Source organism: Saimiri boliviensis, chromosome 2, assembly GCF_048565385.1.
Source record: "Saimiri boliviensis isolate mSaiBol1 chromosome 2, mSaiBol1.pri, whole genome shotgun sequence".
Taxonomy (NCBI): Eukaryota; Metazoa; Chordata; class Mammalia; order Primates; family Cebidae; genus Saimiri; species Saimiri boliviensis.
The window spans coordinates 90796450-90812138 of NC_133450.1; the positions used below are offsets into that span (position 1 = coordinate 90796450).

The following is a 15689-nucleotide window of genomic DNA, read 5'->3' on the forward strand; positions in this document are numbered from 1 at the left end:
CTATAACTCAAAAAATTGAGAAAAACTTGACGATTGGCAACCAATTCATAAAGATATTCTTCCTGTCAGAATTCAGTGTTGGAGTCAATCATTCCTTACCATTTCAACGGAATCATGCAGAGTGCTGGATAAGCTATCATTAAGGTTTGTCAGATACAGTCCTACATCTTCTAAAACTAGAAATTAAAATATAAAAATTTAGAAAAAAAAAAAGAAACACAACTTTAGCAAATAATCTATCCATAAAGCCATAGAATATTAGATTTAAAATTATACTGCAATGGAAATATTGGCAAAGTTTATAAAAAAGTAATTCACAAACTACTCAATCTTACCAGTTTTTTTCAAAAGTACCATTTATAGCAAAGATTAGATTTTTGTTTAACCTACCAGTTTGTTAGAAATTAAGAACTATAAATATCAATTGTAGTTATGAAAACTGAGAAACGAGTACTCTCATATACTATTGATATAATTAAAACTGATTAAAATTAAGAGCTAAAATCCTTCCTTGAACTTAAAGCAAAGAAAAAAAATCCTTTCTAGACAGCATGTTGGTGATGTATCTTTAAAGTAGACCCAGTAATTTCACTTCTAGGCATATATTCTAAGGAAGCTACCAGATAAGTGCACCAAGATATATATACATGAAAGAATGGTAATTAGAGAGTTGGGTCTAGACTGAAAGCACTGAAAACAATCTAAATGCCTTCTATTAAGGCATTAAACAAACAACACAGCCATAAAAAAAAATAAGGTAGATTTATATGGAGTCATATTAAAAGATATCCACAATATATTATTAGGTTAAAAAAATTCAGATTTCAGGCTGGGTGCAGTGGCTCACGCCTATAATCCCCAGCCCTTTGGGAGGCCAAGGCGCGTGGATCACTTGAGCTCAGGAGTCTGAGACCAGCCTGGACAAAATGGTGAAATCTCGTCAGTACAAAAAAATATAAAAGTTAGCTGGGGCTGGTGGTGGGCGCCTGTAGTCCCAGTAACTCAAAAGGCTGAGGTGGGAGGATCACTTGAGCCCAGGTAGTTGAGGCTGCAGTGAACCACAATCTTGCCACTGCACTCCAGCCTGGATGACACAGTGAGATCCTGTCTCAAAAAAAAGAAAAGAAAAAAAAATTCAGGTGTCAAAACGATATGCACAGTAGAATCCTATTTTTAAAGGTAAACATACATCCACATATACATGTATTTATTATGTGTCTATATACGTGTAGACAAAAAAGATTGGAAAGGTCTACCTCAAACCGTTAAGAGTGATATTATTTCTGGAGGGTGGGATTATAGGGAATATTTGACTTTCTGAAGTTAAGATCCAGAAAAGTTAACTAAATTGTACTGGACCCCCTATTCTTTCTACTATACCATGTTAAATCTTGAAAATTAAGTAAAAACACTTTAAACAGAAAAGGATTACTTAAGGAATTACCATAATCTAACAAATGAAATCAATTAACAGAAATTAACTTACTCTTGGGGGCCAATTTTTGACCACAGCTAAATAAAATCTCTCCTTCAGAGATGGGTTTATCTGAGGTTTCAGTTTCAGTGACAGTAACACTCGATGTGCTCTCCAGTGTTGATGAATCAGAACCTGGCATCTGTGAGGGGGAAGGGGGCTTGGTGGCAGCAGGAAATGGCATAAAGGGAACTGGCTCTGGAGGTAGAGGCTGAGCAGGGAAATCCATACTCTCTGGTTCTTCATCCTTAGCCACAGACATTACACTAAGAAAATAAAGACATATTTTGGGCTTATTAGGTCACTGTTCACTTTGACATAAAAAACAGACTCGAAGACTATGTCTCCTCTAGCAAAATATTTTTTTGAATCTGCACTACTATAATTAACAAGATTTTAAAAAATTGTTTTCATGCTTTAATCATAGGCCATCTTGAAAGGTCTTCGAGACATCAAATAAATCTACATAGAGATATATAATATAAAAGTTAACTGATGATAGTAAATAATGATCCATAATAGGGAGAAACTGTTTTCTATTTTATTAACAATATAACAGATACCTTTAATTCAATCTACTTCAATCCTTTTAAGAAAAAAGGTGAAGGCATAAATAAATTTGATAATTTTTAAAAATTCAACATTTATGAAAGTTCTTTCAAAGTATAAGGTAGTCTGTGGTTTATAAAGCTTTGTATAATATTGCTATGTTTTCAGTGGATCACATAAGTCAAACTTAAGTTGAAAGGTACAGTTACAAGTTATGTTCTCATTTACATAGCTCTCGGATGAAGTTCTTCTTGAGGAGAGTTAGGGTTTTCTTCTTCCAGTGGCAGGTCTCCATCACCCCATGGCTTGAGAAGCTCTGGGCTTGATACCTTCAATTTATCAATGGAAATCTCTGACAAAGTTGGGGTAAAAACTGCCGCTGGAGGAGGTGTAGTAGTAGGGGTAACTGCTGGAGTATTAGCAAGCATGACGGCAGGCATATCATCTCCTAAAGATTTTTTTAAAAAAAGATAGTAGTAAACAACTCCTTAGGATGGTAAGATACATTGCTTCAGATATTCCTTACCATTTTAGCATACAAATAATGGCAATTATAATTAATAAAATAATGAGAGTGGTGGTGGCCATTAATGGGTAAATTCCTAAATTTGGTAAAAGCATTAAAAAAAAAACAAACCCTTGAAAAGGTATCGTTTTTAATACCACCGTATACTTAGTCTAAGCATCTATTCAATTATATACTTTAAGAAGTGGCACCAGGCGCAGTGGCTCACGCCTGTAATCCCAGCACATTGGGACGCTGAGGTGGGTGGATCACCTGAGGTCAGGAGTTCAAGACCAGCCTGGCTATCATGGTGAAACCTGATCTTAAAAAAAAAAAAAAAAAAAGAAGTAGCAATCAATTTCTAAATTTCCTTGCAAGAAGTAAGCAACAAGTATGTATACATTAATAAAAAGCATCTTATAAGATAAATCATGAAACTTTACTTAATAGTTGCTAAAATTAAAACTGAATAACAGAAATAAAGTTTCTACCTTTTTCAGCTAATACTTTTTTCACAGGAAAAGCCATATCATGATCCGAATCACAGGGAGAAGAATCTGGAGTCTTTACCAAAACACACTCCTTAGGAGATGATGAAGTTGAGCGAGGAGGTGTAGGCTGTGGGGTAGCCAATGGGGTACATACTCTTGCCTAAAATAAATTAATAAAACAAGATAAACTGTGTTTTTATCACCCAAATAAAAGTAATTTGAAATAATAATATGAACTCATTCATAGACTAGAGATAATTTAAATTGACAGCAGGGTTAAGTACCCCAACTCTTGAACATCTACCTGTTAGTCTACGATTGGCCTGCTGAAAGTCTCAGGCAATTGAAATTGCCTCTGAAGTAGTCCCCACAGAATTCTAAGGCACCCTCTTTTAAAATAGAGAAGTAATTTATATTCCTACCAACAGTGTATAGGCATTCCCTTTTCTCTGCAGCCTCACTAGCAACTGTTGGTTTGTATTTTGTTGTTGATTTTTTATTTTTATTTTTACTTTATTTTTATTTTTTTTTGAGACAGAGTTTCGCTCTTGTTACCCAGGCTGGAGTGCAATGGCACGATCTCTGCTCACCGCAACCTCCACCTCCTGGGTTCAACCGATTATCCTGCCTCAGCCTCCCAAGTAGCTAGGACTACAGGTGTGTGCCACCATGCCCAGCTAATTTTTGTATTTTTAGTAAAGACAGGGTTTCACCATGTTGACCAGGATGGTCTCGATCTCTGGACCTCGTGATCCACCCGCCTTGGCCTCCCAAAGTGCTGGGATTATAGGCGTGAGCCACCGTGCCTGGCAGATTTTTTTTAATTTTTAATTTTTGTGGGTACATAGTAAATATATATACATATGTTTCTGGCTATCTTTTTTTTTTTTTACCTTTTAATAATAGCCATTCTGACTAAGATGTGGTTTTAATTTTCATTTTTCTCATGATTAGTGATGATGAACATTTTTTCATGTTTGTTGATGGTTTGTATGTCTTCTTTTGAGACCATTACTGGGTGTATACCCCAAAGATCATTATACCAAAAAGACACGTGCACTTACATGTTCATTGCCACACTATTCACAACAGCAAAGACATGGAGTCAACCTAGGCACCCATCAATGGTGAACTGAATAAAGAAAATGTGGTACATATTCACCATGGAATACTACACAGCCATAAAAAAGAACAAAATCCTGTTATTTGTAGCAGCATGGATGGAGCTGGAGGCCATAATCCTGAACAAACAAACAGGGGAGCAAATGTTGTCACTTATAAGTGAGAGCAAAACATATATTCTCACTTGTGAGAGCTATACACTGGGCACACATAGACATAAACATGACAATAGACACTGTGGACTATGATGGCAGAGGGTGGAAGCTAAGAAGTAGGGAATGGGTTGAAAAACTACTTTTGGATACTACACTACCTGGGTCCTATATATACACATACTAATCCAACATATGTATCCCCTATGCCTAAAATAAAAGCTGAAATTTTAAAAATAAAGAAGACAGAAAGATTAAATAGACAAAGCTGAAGATCAAATCCAATTACAAAAATGAAGGAAAGGCATAACACAGAAAGGAAGCATTTTAACTGATTGACAAGATACCAAAAAAAAAAAATCAGTCTTTTTGCACAAAAAAACAAAGTATATAAAAAGTAATGGAAGGATAAGAAAAAGTGGGAGTTGGGGAGAGATGAAGACAGCAGGGAGACGGAAAGTACTGGAGAAGGAAAAGTGGAACAATTTAAGATTAATTTGTTGAATAGGTAATCATTCAAATGGTTCCAAATTAAAAAGGTACAAAAGGATAGCGAAAATTAAGTCTCTCTCCTACTCTTATCCTTTCTACCTAGAGCCCTTCCTCAGAGTTATCAAATAATCTTGACTTCAGTCATTTCATATATATAACATATGGATATATCTATGGAATAAGTTCCCGAAAGTGGGACTACTCTATTAAAGGACAAATTATGTTTTTAGTTTTAATAGATATTGCCAGATTTCCTGGTACAAGATTTTACTATTTTATACTACCACCAGAAGGTAGGAAAATGACAATTTTCCCCAGATTTATTAGACTTTTAGAGTTTTGCCAATCTGATCAGTAAAAATGGAATTTCAATAACTGTTTTTTATTATCTATGAGGTTGATCATTTTCTTTTTTTTTTTTATATGTACATGGGTCATTTGTATTTCTTCTATGTGTTTGACCTGTCTGCTCCTGTCCTCTGGCCATTTAAAAAATATATTACTGGGCAAGGCGCGGTGGCTCAAGCCTGTAATCCCAGCACTTTGGGAGGCCAAGGCGGGTGGATCACGAGGTCAAGAGATCGAGACCATCCTGGTCAACATGGTAAAACCCTGTCTCTACTAAAAATACGAAAAATTAGCTGGGCATGGTGGTGCATGCCTGTAATCCCAGCTACTCAGGAAGCTGAGGCAGGAGAATTGCCTGAACCCAGGAGGCGGAGGTTGCAGTGAGCCGAGATCGCGCCATTGCACTCCAGCCTGGGTAACAAGAGTGAAACTACATCTCAAAAACAAAAACAAACAAACAAACAAACAAAACAAATAAAAAATATATTACTTAACTTTTTCTTTATTCTAAAAAGTATATAAGGTGATTACCCTTTATTCTGTATGAGTTGCAAATTAAAATGCAATTTAAAACCATGAAACATATTAGAATTTCTATAGCACTGCTTAATAATTAGTGTACTCAGCCTTCATTTTTTTTTTTTTTTTTGAGACCGAGTTATGCTCTTGTTACCCAGGCTGGAGTGCAATGGCGCGATCTCGGCTCACCGCAACCTCCGCCTCCTGGGTTCAGGCAATTCTCCTGCCTCAGCCGCCTGAGTAGCTGGGATTACAGCCATGTGCCACCATGCCCAGCTAATTTTTTATATTTTTAGTAGAGACGGGGTTTCACCGTGTTGACCAGGATGGTCTCGATCTCTTGACCTTGTGATCCACCCACCTCAGCCTCCCAAAGTGCTGGGATTACAGGCTTGAGCCACCACGCCCGGCTCTCAGCCTTCATTTTTAAATGAAAAAAGTAAACTAGGCCGGGCGCGGTGGCTCAAGCCTGTAATTTCAGCACTTTGGGAGGCCGAGGCGGGTGGATCACGAGGTCAAAAGATCGAGACCATCCTGATCAACATGGTGAAACCCCGTCTCTACCAAAAATACAAAAAATTAGCTGGGCATGGTGGCGCATGCCTGTAATCCCAGCTACTCAGGAGGCTGAGACAGGAGAATTGCCTGAACCCGGGAGGCGGAGGTTGCGGTGAGCCGAGATCGCGCCATTGCACTCCAGCCTGGGTAACAAGAGCGAAACTCCGTCTCAAAAAAAAAAAAAAAAAAAGTAAACTATATCTTTTTCTCTTCTTGACTGCATAAACATATAGCACAAAAATGTTTTCAAATATAACACTATTGTCTCATCATTGTGAAAGGATCTGAAGGTATTTTTCTAGTATTGGTAATGAATAATAAAGATGATAAACTATTAGTAACTGAGTATTTATTTACCAAGTTCTAGGCACCAGATTAAGCTCTGTCCATATATCATCTCATTTAATCTTCAGCAAAACTTTGGCTAAGAAAACACAGTACAATAAATATTTCAATCCTTCTTACATGAAGCCGGTCAAAATTGGTTTAATTCCCATTGAAATCTCAACAATATTTTTAACGGAACTTAAGAACTAACCTTAAAATATATGTGAAAGATTAAAAGGTCAAGAAAAGCTATGACAATTCTGAAGGTGAAGAATGATAAGTGGCAGGCTGGGAGTAGTGCTTGCCTTACTAGATATTCTGTAAGAAGATTTTAGTAAAGCCATCATCATTTAAACTAAGTATTCTATCTCTGTTATAGAGGTAAAACTAAAGCAATGGAGCTTGGAATTCAAATTCAGATTTTACCAACCCCAAAGTCCAAGCTCTTTACACTGGTTTTCCCACATTTTCTCATCCAATCACCCTTATGAAAGTATATGCAATATATAGGCAGAAAGCAAACCAAAGTAACTGGCCTAGAAAAAACCATAACCCTGACCACATCTGTACTGAGTGCCTTCCCAATGAGCTAATAAAGCACAGATCAAAACTACAGATCAATTATTTGGCACATGAATCGCATTATACCACACCAATGTCTACAAAAGTAAAACACAGTATGTAACTTCATGTTCATACATCGAATGATGTTTAAATGTTTCATGTAGGCTAGGCGCGGTGGCTCACGCCTGTAATCCCAGCACTTAGGGAGGCTGAGGCGGGTGGATCACGAGGTCAAGAGATCGAGACCATCCTGGTCAACATGGTGAAACCCTGTCTCTACTAAAAATACAAAAAAATTAGCTGGGCATGGTGGTGCGTGCCTGTAATCCCAGCTACTCAGGAGGCTGAGGTAGGAGAATTGCCTGAACCCGGGAAGCGGAGGTTGCGATGAGCCGAGATCGCGCCATTGCACTCCAGCCTGGGTAACAAGAGCGAAACTCCGTCTCAAAAAAAAAAAAAAAAAAAAAAAATGTTTCATGTATATAAAATGATGTCTTTGTGGTCTATAGGATCAGAAGTAACTATAGTTTTAAACAGCTGGTAATAGAGAGTAAATTTTGGCTTTGCATAATTTCGTATTGCTATAATAGATACAGATTCTTTTTAACACAAGTAAGGTTGATTAAACAATGAAAGTTCCTGAAATGTATTTTTTTAAAGACTAAAAATATCAGTTTATATAATAACCCAAAGCAATGTGTGATTCTTAGCTATATCTTGATTAAAAAAAACTATAAAGGATATTTTTGGAACAATTGGTGAAATCTAAATATGGGCTCTATATTCTATATTATTAACATGTCAAGGTTAAATTTGGGGGGTCTGATGATGGTATTTTGGTTATGTAATAAAGCAACTTGTTTTGTAGAGATACTGCTGATGCTTTTGAGGTAAAGTGTCACGGTATCTATAACTTTCTTTTTTTTTTTTTTTTTTGAGACAGAGTTTCGCTCTTGTTACCCAGGCTGGAGTGCAATGGCGCGATCTCGGCTCACCGCAACCTCCGCCTCCTGGGCTCAGGCAATTCTCCTGCCTCAGCCTCCTGAGGAGCTGGGATTACAGGCATGCGCCACCACGCCCAGCTAGTTTTTTGTATTTTTAGTAGAGACGGGGTTTCACCATGTTGACCAGGATGGTCTCGATCTCTCGACCTCGTGATCCACCCGCCTCGGCCTCCCAAAGTGCTGGGATTACAGGCTTGAGCCACCGCGCCCGGCCCGGTATCTATAACTTTCAAATGGTTTTTAAAGGATATATGATATATAGCAGATATAACACAGATTTTTTTCAGTGTGCCAAAATATTATCAATCAATAAATATGAATGAGCCTTGATTAAATAACTAAATAAAAACATAGGTTTGAACTGCAAGAGTCCAGTCATACCAGGATGTTTTTTCAACCAAATGTGGATCAAAATCAGTATTCATGATAAGAAACCCTTATATACAGAGGGCTGACTTTTCATATATTTGGGTTTTTCAGGGCCAACTGTGAGACCTGCATATGGAAGGATTTGCCAATTCCCCACGTATACCAATGGACAACTGTATATGTAAAAGGTGTGCAGATGTTCACTGTATCACACTTTCAACTATTCTATAGATTTAAAAGTTTTAAAAATAAAATGCTAATGGGAAATGTTACTTTAATCAGAGCCACAAGGAATAAAATTCTACCACAAGCTGGGCATGGTGGCTGGTGCCTATAATCCCAGCTACTCAGGAGGCTGAGGCAGGAGATCACTTAAGCCCAGAAGTTCAAGACCACAAGACCACCCAAGGCCATAAATAAAGACCACATCTCTAAAAATAATAATAATACTTCTACTACAAACAATGATCTTATGGTATGCAGCTTAAAGTTTATCTATTTTACTGTTCTTCAATAAATCTATCAAAAATTCCTCATACCGGCAAATACGTTTCATTTGTTGAAGCATCCCCAGAAACACTTGCAGCAACAGGATCTTGCTTTTTTGGTTCTCTGTCACCCAGCATAACAGCAATGGTCTCAGCAAGAGCTTCGTTCACAAAATGCTTAATCATGTCTGAGTTCACAGGAACACCAGCATCAACAAAAAGCTGGAGGGCACCATTGCTTGTTCCTTCCACTAAAGGAAAAAAAAATTCAGAGTAAGTGGGCAAGAAACATGCTTGTAATTCAAACTTTCATTTTATTTTTTTCTTGAAACAGAGTCTCACATCGTCACCCAGGCTGGAGTGCAATGACACAGTCTTGGCTCACTGCAATCACTGCCTCCCAGGTTCAAGTGATTCTCCTGCTTCAGCCTCCAAAATAGCTGGGATTACAGGTGTGTGCCACCACGCCTGGGTGAGGTTTAGGAATTGACTGCCAAGTGGTATAAGGAAGCTTTTGGAGAAGATAGAAATGTTTTTCTATCTCATGATTATGTGGTTAATGTACAGCTGTGTGTACTTGTCAAAGCTTGTCAAACTGGGCCAGATGCAGTGACTCACTTCTGTAATCCCAGTGCTTTGTGAGGCCAAGGCAGGAGGATCACTTGAGGCCAGGAGTTTGAGATTAGCTTGAGAAACAGCAAGACCCCCGTCTCTACTTTATCTGTCTGTCTGTCTGTCTGTCTGTCTATTTGGCAGTCTCACTCTATCACCCAGGCTGGAGTGCAGTGATGTGATCTTGGCTCACTGCAATCTCCGCCTTCTGGGTTTAAGCAATTCTCCTATCTCAGCTGCTGGAGTAGCTGGGATTACAGGTGTGCACCATCACACCCAGTTAATTTTTATATTTTTAATAGAGACAGGGTTTTACCAGGTTGGCCAGGCTGATCTTGAACTCCTGACCTCAGGTGATCTGCCTGCCTCAGCCTCCCAAAGTGTTGGGATTACAGGCCTGAGTGATTGCACCTGACCCAAGAATTATTTTTAGCTGGGCATGGTGGCACACACCTAATTACTTGGGAGGCTGAGGCAGGAAGGTTGCTTGAGCCCAGGAGTTGGAGGTTACAGCAAGTTATGATCATGTCTCTACAGTCCAGCCTCTAGCATAGATGACAGAGCAAGACGGTGGTTCTACTTAAAACAAACAAACAAACAAACAAACAAAAAACTTGTCAAACTGCACACTTAGAAGTGGTGACTTCTATGGCAAGTAAACTTACCATAAAAAAACAAGAAGGAGGTGGAAAGGAAGAAGAATAGGAGAAGGAAGAGGAAGAGAAGAAAAAAATGGGGAAAAGAAGGGGAAGAAGAAGAGAGAAAGGGGAAAGGAGAAAAAGAAGGAAAAAATGGGGAAGAGAAGGGAGAGAAGAAGGAAAGAGGGAAGGAAAAAAAAGAATGGCATAGGCTCTATAAAAAGGCACATTTTAACCATTTAGGCCAGGCTCAGTGGCTCATGCCTGCAATCCCAGCACTTTGGGAAGGCTGAGGCGGACAGATCACGTGGTCAAGAGATAGAAACGATCCTGGCCAACATGGTGAAACCATGTCTCTACTAAAAATACAAAAAATTAGCTGGGTGCAGTGACGAGTGCCAGTAGTCCCAGCTACTCGAGAGGCTAAGGCAGGAGAATCACCTGAACCTGAGAGGCGTAGGTTGCAGTGAGCTGAGATCGTGCCACTGCACTGCAGCCTGGGCAACAGAGTATGATCCCATCTTACAAACAAAAAGGCTCATTTTAACTGTTCAATGCATACATAAACTCTTGTTAGGTATCAGCCAAGGTCTAGGCACAAAAGGAGAAACATCCTTAAATCCTGAGTAAGTTATAGTCTAGAGTGAGACAGATATGGAAACCAAGCTTGATATAATCTGATAATTACTATAACAAAAGTATGTACAGAGTACTATGAGGATAACAGAGATTTGGAGTGGGAGGTATGAAGAGTGGCTTAATCATCTGAAAGCTGCAACATGAAATAAGAGGGTAAGAGATAACTAACCATCATCACAAAGAAGTACTATGAAGTTAGGTTAGAAGAGCTTACCTTTTGTTGTTGGAGGATTTACTTGACCTCTGGAATGTATAAATCCAAAGTGAACTAAGGCTTTTGTCTTTTAATAAAAAAAAAAAGATGCATTTCACTCACCAATGTCAGAAGTCAGTGGTTCGCTTGTCTCACTGACTGACACACTGATATTAGGGGCAATCTGTTGCTGGATTGGAAAAAGCCCAGAGATCATTCTTGACATTATTTCTTGCTCTACCCTGAGTGGGGGAGGGGCAGATAAAAGTTAAGATTCCTCAATTTAATTGAAATGTTAAAAATGCTAGACATACCACCCTTAAAAAGAACCTTTACCAATGCCACAAACATGTTTGTGTGAAAGCAATCATTCTGAAAGTTAAATCTAGAAGAAAAAGAATAATAAAATGGGCTGGGCATCATGGTGCACACCTGTAATCTCAGCACTTTGGGAGGCCACGTTGGGCAGACTGCTTGAGCTCTGGAGTTCAAGATCATCCTGGGAAACAAGGCAAAACACCGTCGCTACAAAAAATACAAAAAATTAGCTGAGCATGGTGGTATGTGCCAGCTAGATAGAAGGCTGAGGTGCGAGGACGGCTTGAGCACAGGACGTCAAGGCTGCAGTGAGCCATGATCATCCCACTGCACTACAGCCTGGGCAATAGAGACCCTGTCTTGAAAAAAAAAAAAGTACCTCTCAAGAAGATAAAACACATTAAACAGAATCTCCTTGTGGGAGATAGTTCATGAAATCAAATTAAAATCTTTCAGATTAGTCTAATGAAAAGCTTAACAGAACTCCTAAATTCAAAATAAGACTTGGGTCAATAACATCATGTACCTAAACTGTTTTATTTCCACTCTGAGCGCACATATAAAAACCATACAACATCAGAGCTAGAAAAGAAGTCCAGCTGCCCTCCCTCCTCAAGGAAATAAACATATAGACTGTAATATAGTACAGCTTACATGTTTATTTTAGTTTTCCTCTTAAAATGTAAAGAAAAATGTATCTCCAAGGTCATCTTTGGGAAGGGAAAGGGGAACAGGAGACTTCTAGAACATTTCTTTAGAGCAGCTAATAGACTTCTTAAACATTTTTATTATATAAATAATAGGTGTTCATTGTTAAAAATTTAGAAAATTTATGAGTTTAAAAAATGGATAAGGCTGGCCTATAAATCTAGGTTCAAGGGTAAACACAGTTAATTTGGTATATATGTTTTTTCAAACTTTTGTTTTATGCAAACTTTTTTTTTGTGAGACACAGTCTCACTCTTTAGCCCAGTCTAGAGTGCAGTGGCCCAACCTCGGCTCACTGCAACCTCTACCTCCTGGGTTCAATCGATTCTCTTGACTCGGTCTCCTGTGTAGCTGGAATTACAGGTGCATGCCACCACACCCGGCTAATTTTTTTTTAGTAGAGATGGGGTTTCACCATGTTGGTCAGGTTGGTCTCGAACTCCTGATGTCAGGTGATCCACGCACCTTGGTCTCCCAAAGTGCTGGATTATGGATGTGAGCCAATGTACCAAGCTGCACACTTATTTTTGAGTAAGATCTTGTAAACTAGGGTTACACTGTTAGTATCATGCTTTGTTTACATGCCAGTATATTATCAATATCTTTTAACATCACTAAATTTCTTCTAAACCTAATTTTCATGATATTAATATTCAGTCATTTCACTTATTCCATAACTTCCTTAAGGTTTCTTACAAGTAAAAATACAAGTAATAGAGTTCATTTCATATTCATGTGTAATAACAAGTTACAATTGTTATTGTAATATGTAACAATGATAACATATTACAACTTGTTGTTTTAAGTATGTAACAAACCTAGAACAGTGCCTTCTTTGTAGTGGCAGGTATTATATGGCCTAGTATAGCAGTCAACCTTTATCCCCAACCTTTTGGCACCAGGGATTGGTTTTGTTGAAGGTAATTTTTCCACAGATAGGGAGGTAGGGGGGTTGGATTCGGGATGAAACTGTTTTACTTCAGATCATCAGGCATTAGATACTCACAGGGAGCATGCAACCTAGATCCCTCACATACACAGTTCACAATAGGGTTTGGGCTTCTGTGAAATCTGATGCCACCACTGATCTGACAGGAGGTGGAGCTCAGGCAGTAATGCTCACTTACCAGCTGCTCAGCTCCTGCTGTGCAGCCTAGTTCCCTGGTTCCTAATAGGCCACAGACCGATACTGGTTTGTGGCCCTGGGGTTGGGGATCCCTGGCCTGGTAGCAAACTATAATTACTTCCTTAGGACAAGTTTCTGGAAATGAATCACTGGATTAAAGAACATGTACATTTTTATGGCTTCCTAATAATAGTCTACTTGGCCAAAACAGACAGACTGAGTACAAATATTCAAGGACAAAAATAATACCTCCGACAATAGTTAAGCCCTCGGCATTACATCAAACACTTTCCAGTGACTAAAGCAGAGAAAGTTTAATAAACAAAAGAGAAGAAATATTTTCAGTCACAATTTAATATTTCCCATTTATATTTGCTACTATAGTTCTATTCATACCAACACAATTGTAAACTTACCATTGAATTAAGCTATTTTCCAACGTCTCTTTTCTCTCAATTACTTTATCCAGAATATCAGCTGTGGGCTGAAAAGTAGAAGCAACTGGCGGAAATGGAGGACCATTATATTTTGTAGAATCAGCTTTAATGCTTCTGTTAAACTCCAGAATTGGTTCAGAGTCTGGAATTTCATCACATTTTTCCTCTTCCTGGTAGTAATAAAAACAAAACTATTCTTGTATTTGTTCAAGATTTACTGAGTACCAATCACAGGCAAGGAACTAGGTGAAATAACCAACACTGCTAAATTAACCAACAGCATTTCTAATTAGGTGGTATCACATTAGTTACAACATACACATTAGTCATACATATCATATTGAAGAATCCTTAATTATATAATCAGTTTGTCTTTTTAGAACCCAATATTCATTGAATGCAATCGTAAAATAAACCAAAAAACGTAATTAATCCTAGATAAAAAACTATCAACGTTTCTCTCTAGAGGTGTATGAACTTAATAATTATCATTAAAAAATTGATGCATCCTGATATGGTTTGGTTATTTGTCCCCTCCAAATCTCATGTTGAAATGTGATCCCCAGTGTCCAAGATGGGGCCTGGTGGCCGGTGCGTGGGTCATAGGGGTGGATCCCTCATGAATGGCTTGGTGCCCTCCCCATAGTAATAAGTTAGTTCATGCGGAGCTGGTTGTTTAAAGGACACTGGCACATCCTCCTCTCTCTCTTACTCCCTCTCTTGCTTTGTGACACACCTGTTCCCTCACAGCCCTCTACCTGAGTAAAAGTTTCCATGAGCCAATTACATCTCTTTTCTTTTCTTTCTTTCTTTTTTTTTCAGACAGTTTCCGTCTTTTCACCCAGGCTGGAGTGCAATGCCATGATCTTGGCTCACTACAACCTCCACCTCCTGGGTTCAAGTAATTCTCCTGTCCCAGCCTCCTGAGTAGCTGGGATTATAAGTACCCACCACCACCCCCAGCTAACTGTCGTATTTTTAAGTAGAGACAGGGTTTCACTATGTTGGCCAGGCTGGTCCTAAACTCCTGACCTCAGGTAATCCACCCGCCTTGGCCCCCCAAAGTCCTGGGATCACAGGCATGAACCACCTCGCCTGGCCTTAAATCTTTCCTTATAAATTACCCAGTAATTCCTTTATAATAATGCAAAATGGACTAATACACTTCCAAAATCACTTTTTGCTCTTATACAACTTATAACCTACATTTAAGTATGCAATTAGGTCAGTCACCTGACAAATTATCTGCATTACCACATCATAATCAATAACGTTATTTCTGCAATTGTTAAATTTTTTATTACAAAAAATATCATGTGTTTAAACAAATAGTGTCTATGTAATGTGTCTGTTATATAAATAACATGAATTGCATTTATCTGCTCCCCAACATTAACAATTATCAACTCATGGTCAGTCTTGTCTCATCTAGCCACTCTCCCCTTCACATAGCGTTTTTTTTTTTTTTTTTTTTTTTTGAGACGGAGTTTTGCTCTTGTTACCCAGGCTGGAGTGCAATGGCGCGATCTCGGCTCACCACAACCTCCGCCTCCTGGTTTCAGTCAATTCTCCTGCCTCAGCCTCCTGAGTAGCTGGGATTACAGACACGCGCCACCATGCCCAGCTAATTTTTTGTATTTTTAGTAGAGACGGGGTTTCACCATGTTGACCAGGATGGTCTCGATCTCTTGACCTCGTGATCCACCCGCCTCGGCCTCCCAAAGTGCTGGGATTACAGGCTTGAGCCACCATGCCCGGCCTCACATATCATTTTAAAGTAAAACACAGAAATCATATCATTTTATCTATAAATAATTCAATCAAAAACACTTTGGTATCTCTAAATACTGTAACTCAGTAATATTATCTCATTGAAAAATGAAGTCTACAGCTAATAAATGGCAAAGCTACTACAGGAACACTTGTCTTTGAATGCTAAATCCTTGCTACTGCTATAACTGTTTCCTTCACTTGTATATTAGATAAACAATTACCAAGTACCTTTGCTAGGCATTAGGAATATATAACTAAGGTCCCTGCCTTCAAAATTCTCATG

General features: G+C 38.6%; 1 protein-coding gene across 6 annotated transcripts in view; it reads right to left on the bottom strand.

Moving 5' to 3' along the window:
- The window catches only part of KIAA0586 (KIAA0586 ortholog), a 136085-nt gene that overhangs the window by 71061 nt on the left and 49335 nt on the right, over window positions 1–15689 (bottom strand). For 5 of the 6 annotated variants that reach the window (XR_012516292.1, XM_074393882.1, XM_074393883.1 and 2 more), the window contains exons 19-25: window positions 13613–13803; window positions 11168–11286; window positions 9014–9213; window positions 3020–3179; window positions 2252–2471; window positions 1487–1740; window positions 100–176 (exon numbers count right to left, since the gene is read on the bottom strand). Coding sequence is in view for 5 of the 6 variants with exons in the window: in XM_074393882.1 (XP_074249983.1) it covers window positions 100–176; window positions 1487–1740; window positions 2252–2471; window positions 3020–3179; window positions 9014–9213; window positions 11168–11286; window positions 13613–13803 (1221 nt within the window). In the remaining variant the exon portion in view is untranslated. The remainder of the gene's footprint in view (window positions 1–99; window positions 177–1486; window positions 1741–2251; window positions 2472–3019; window positions 3180–9013; window positions 9214–11167; window positions 11287–13612; window positions 13804–15689) is intronic. The other variant, XM_074393885.1, reaches the window with a different exon arrangement.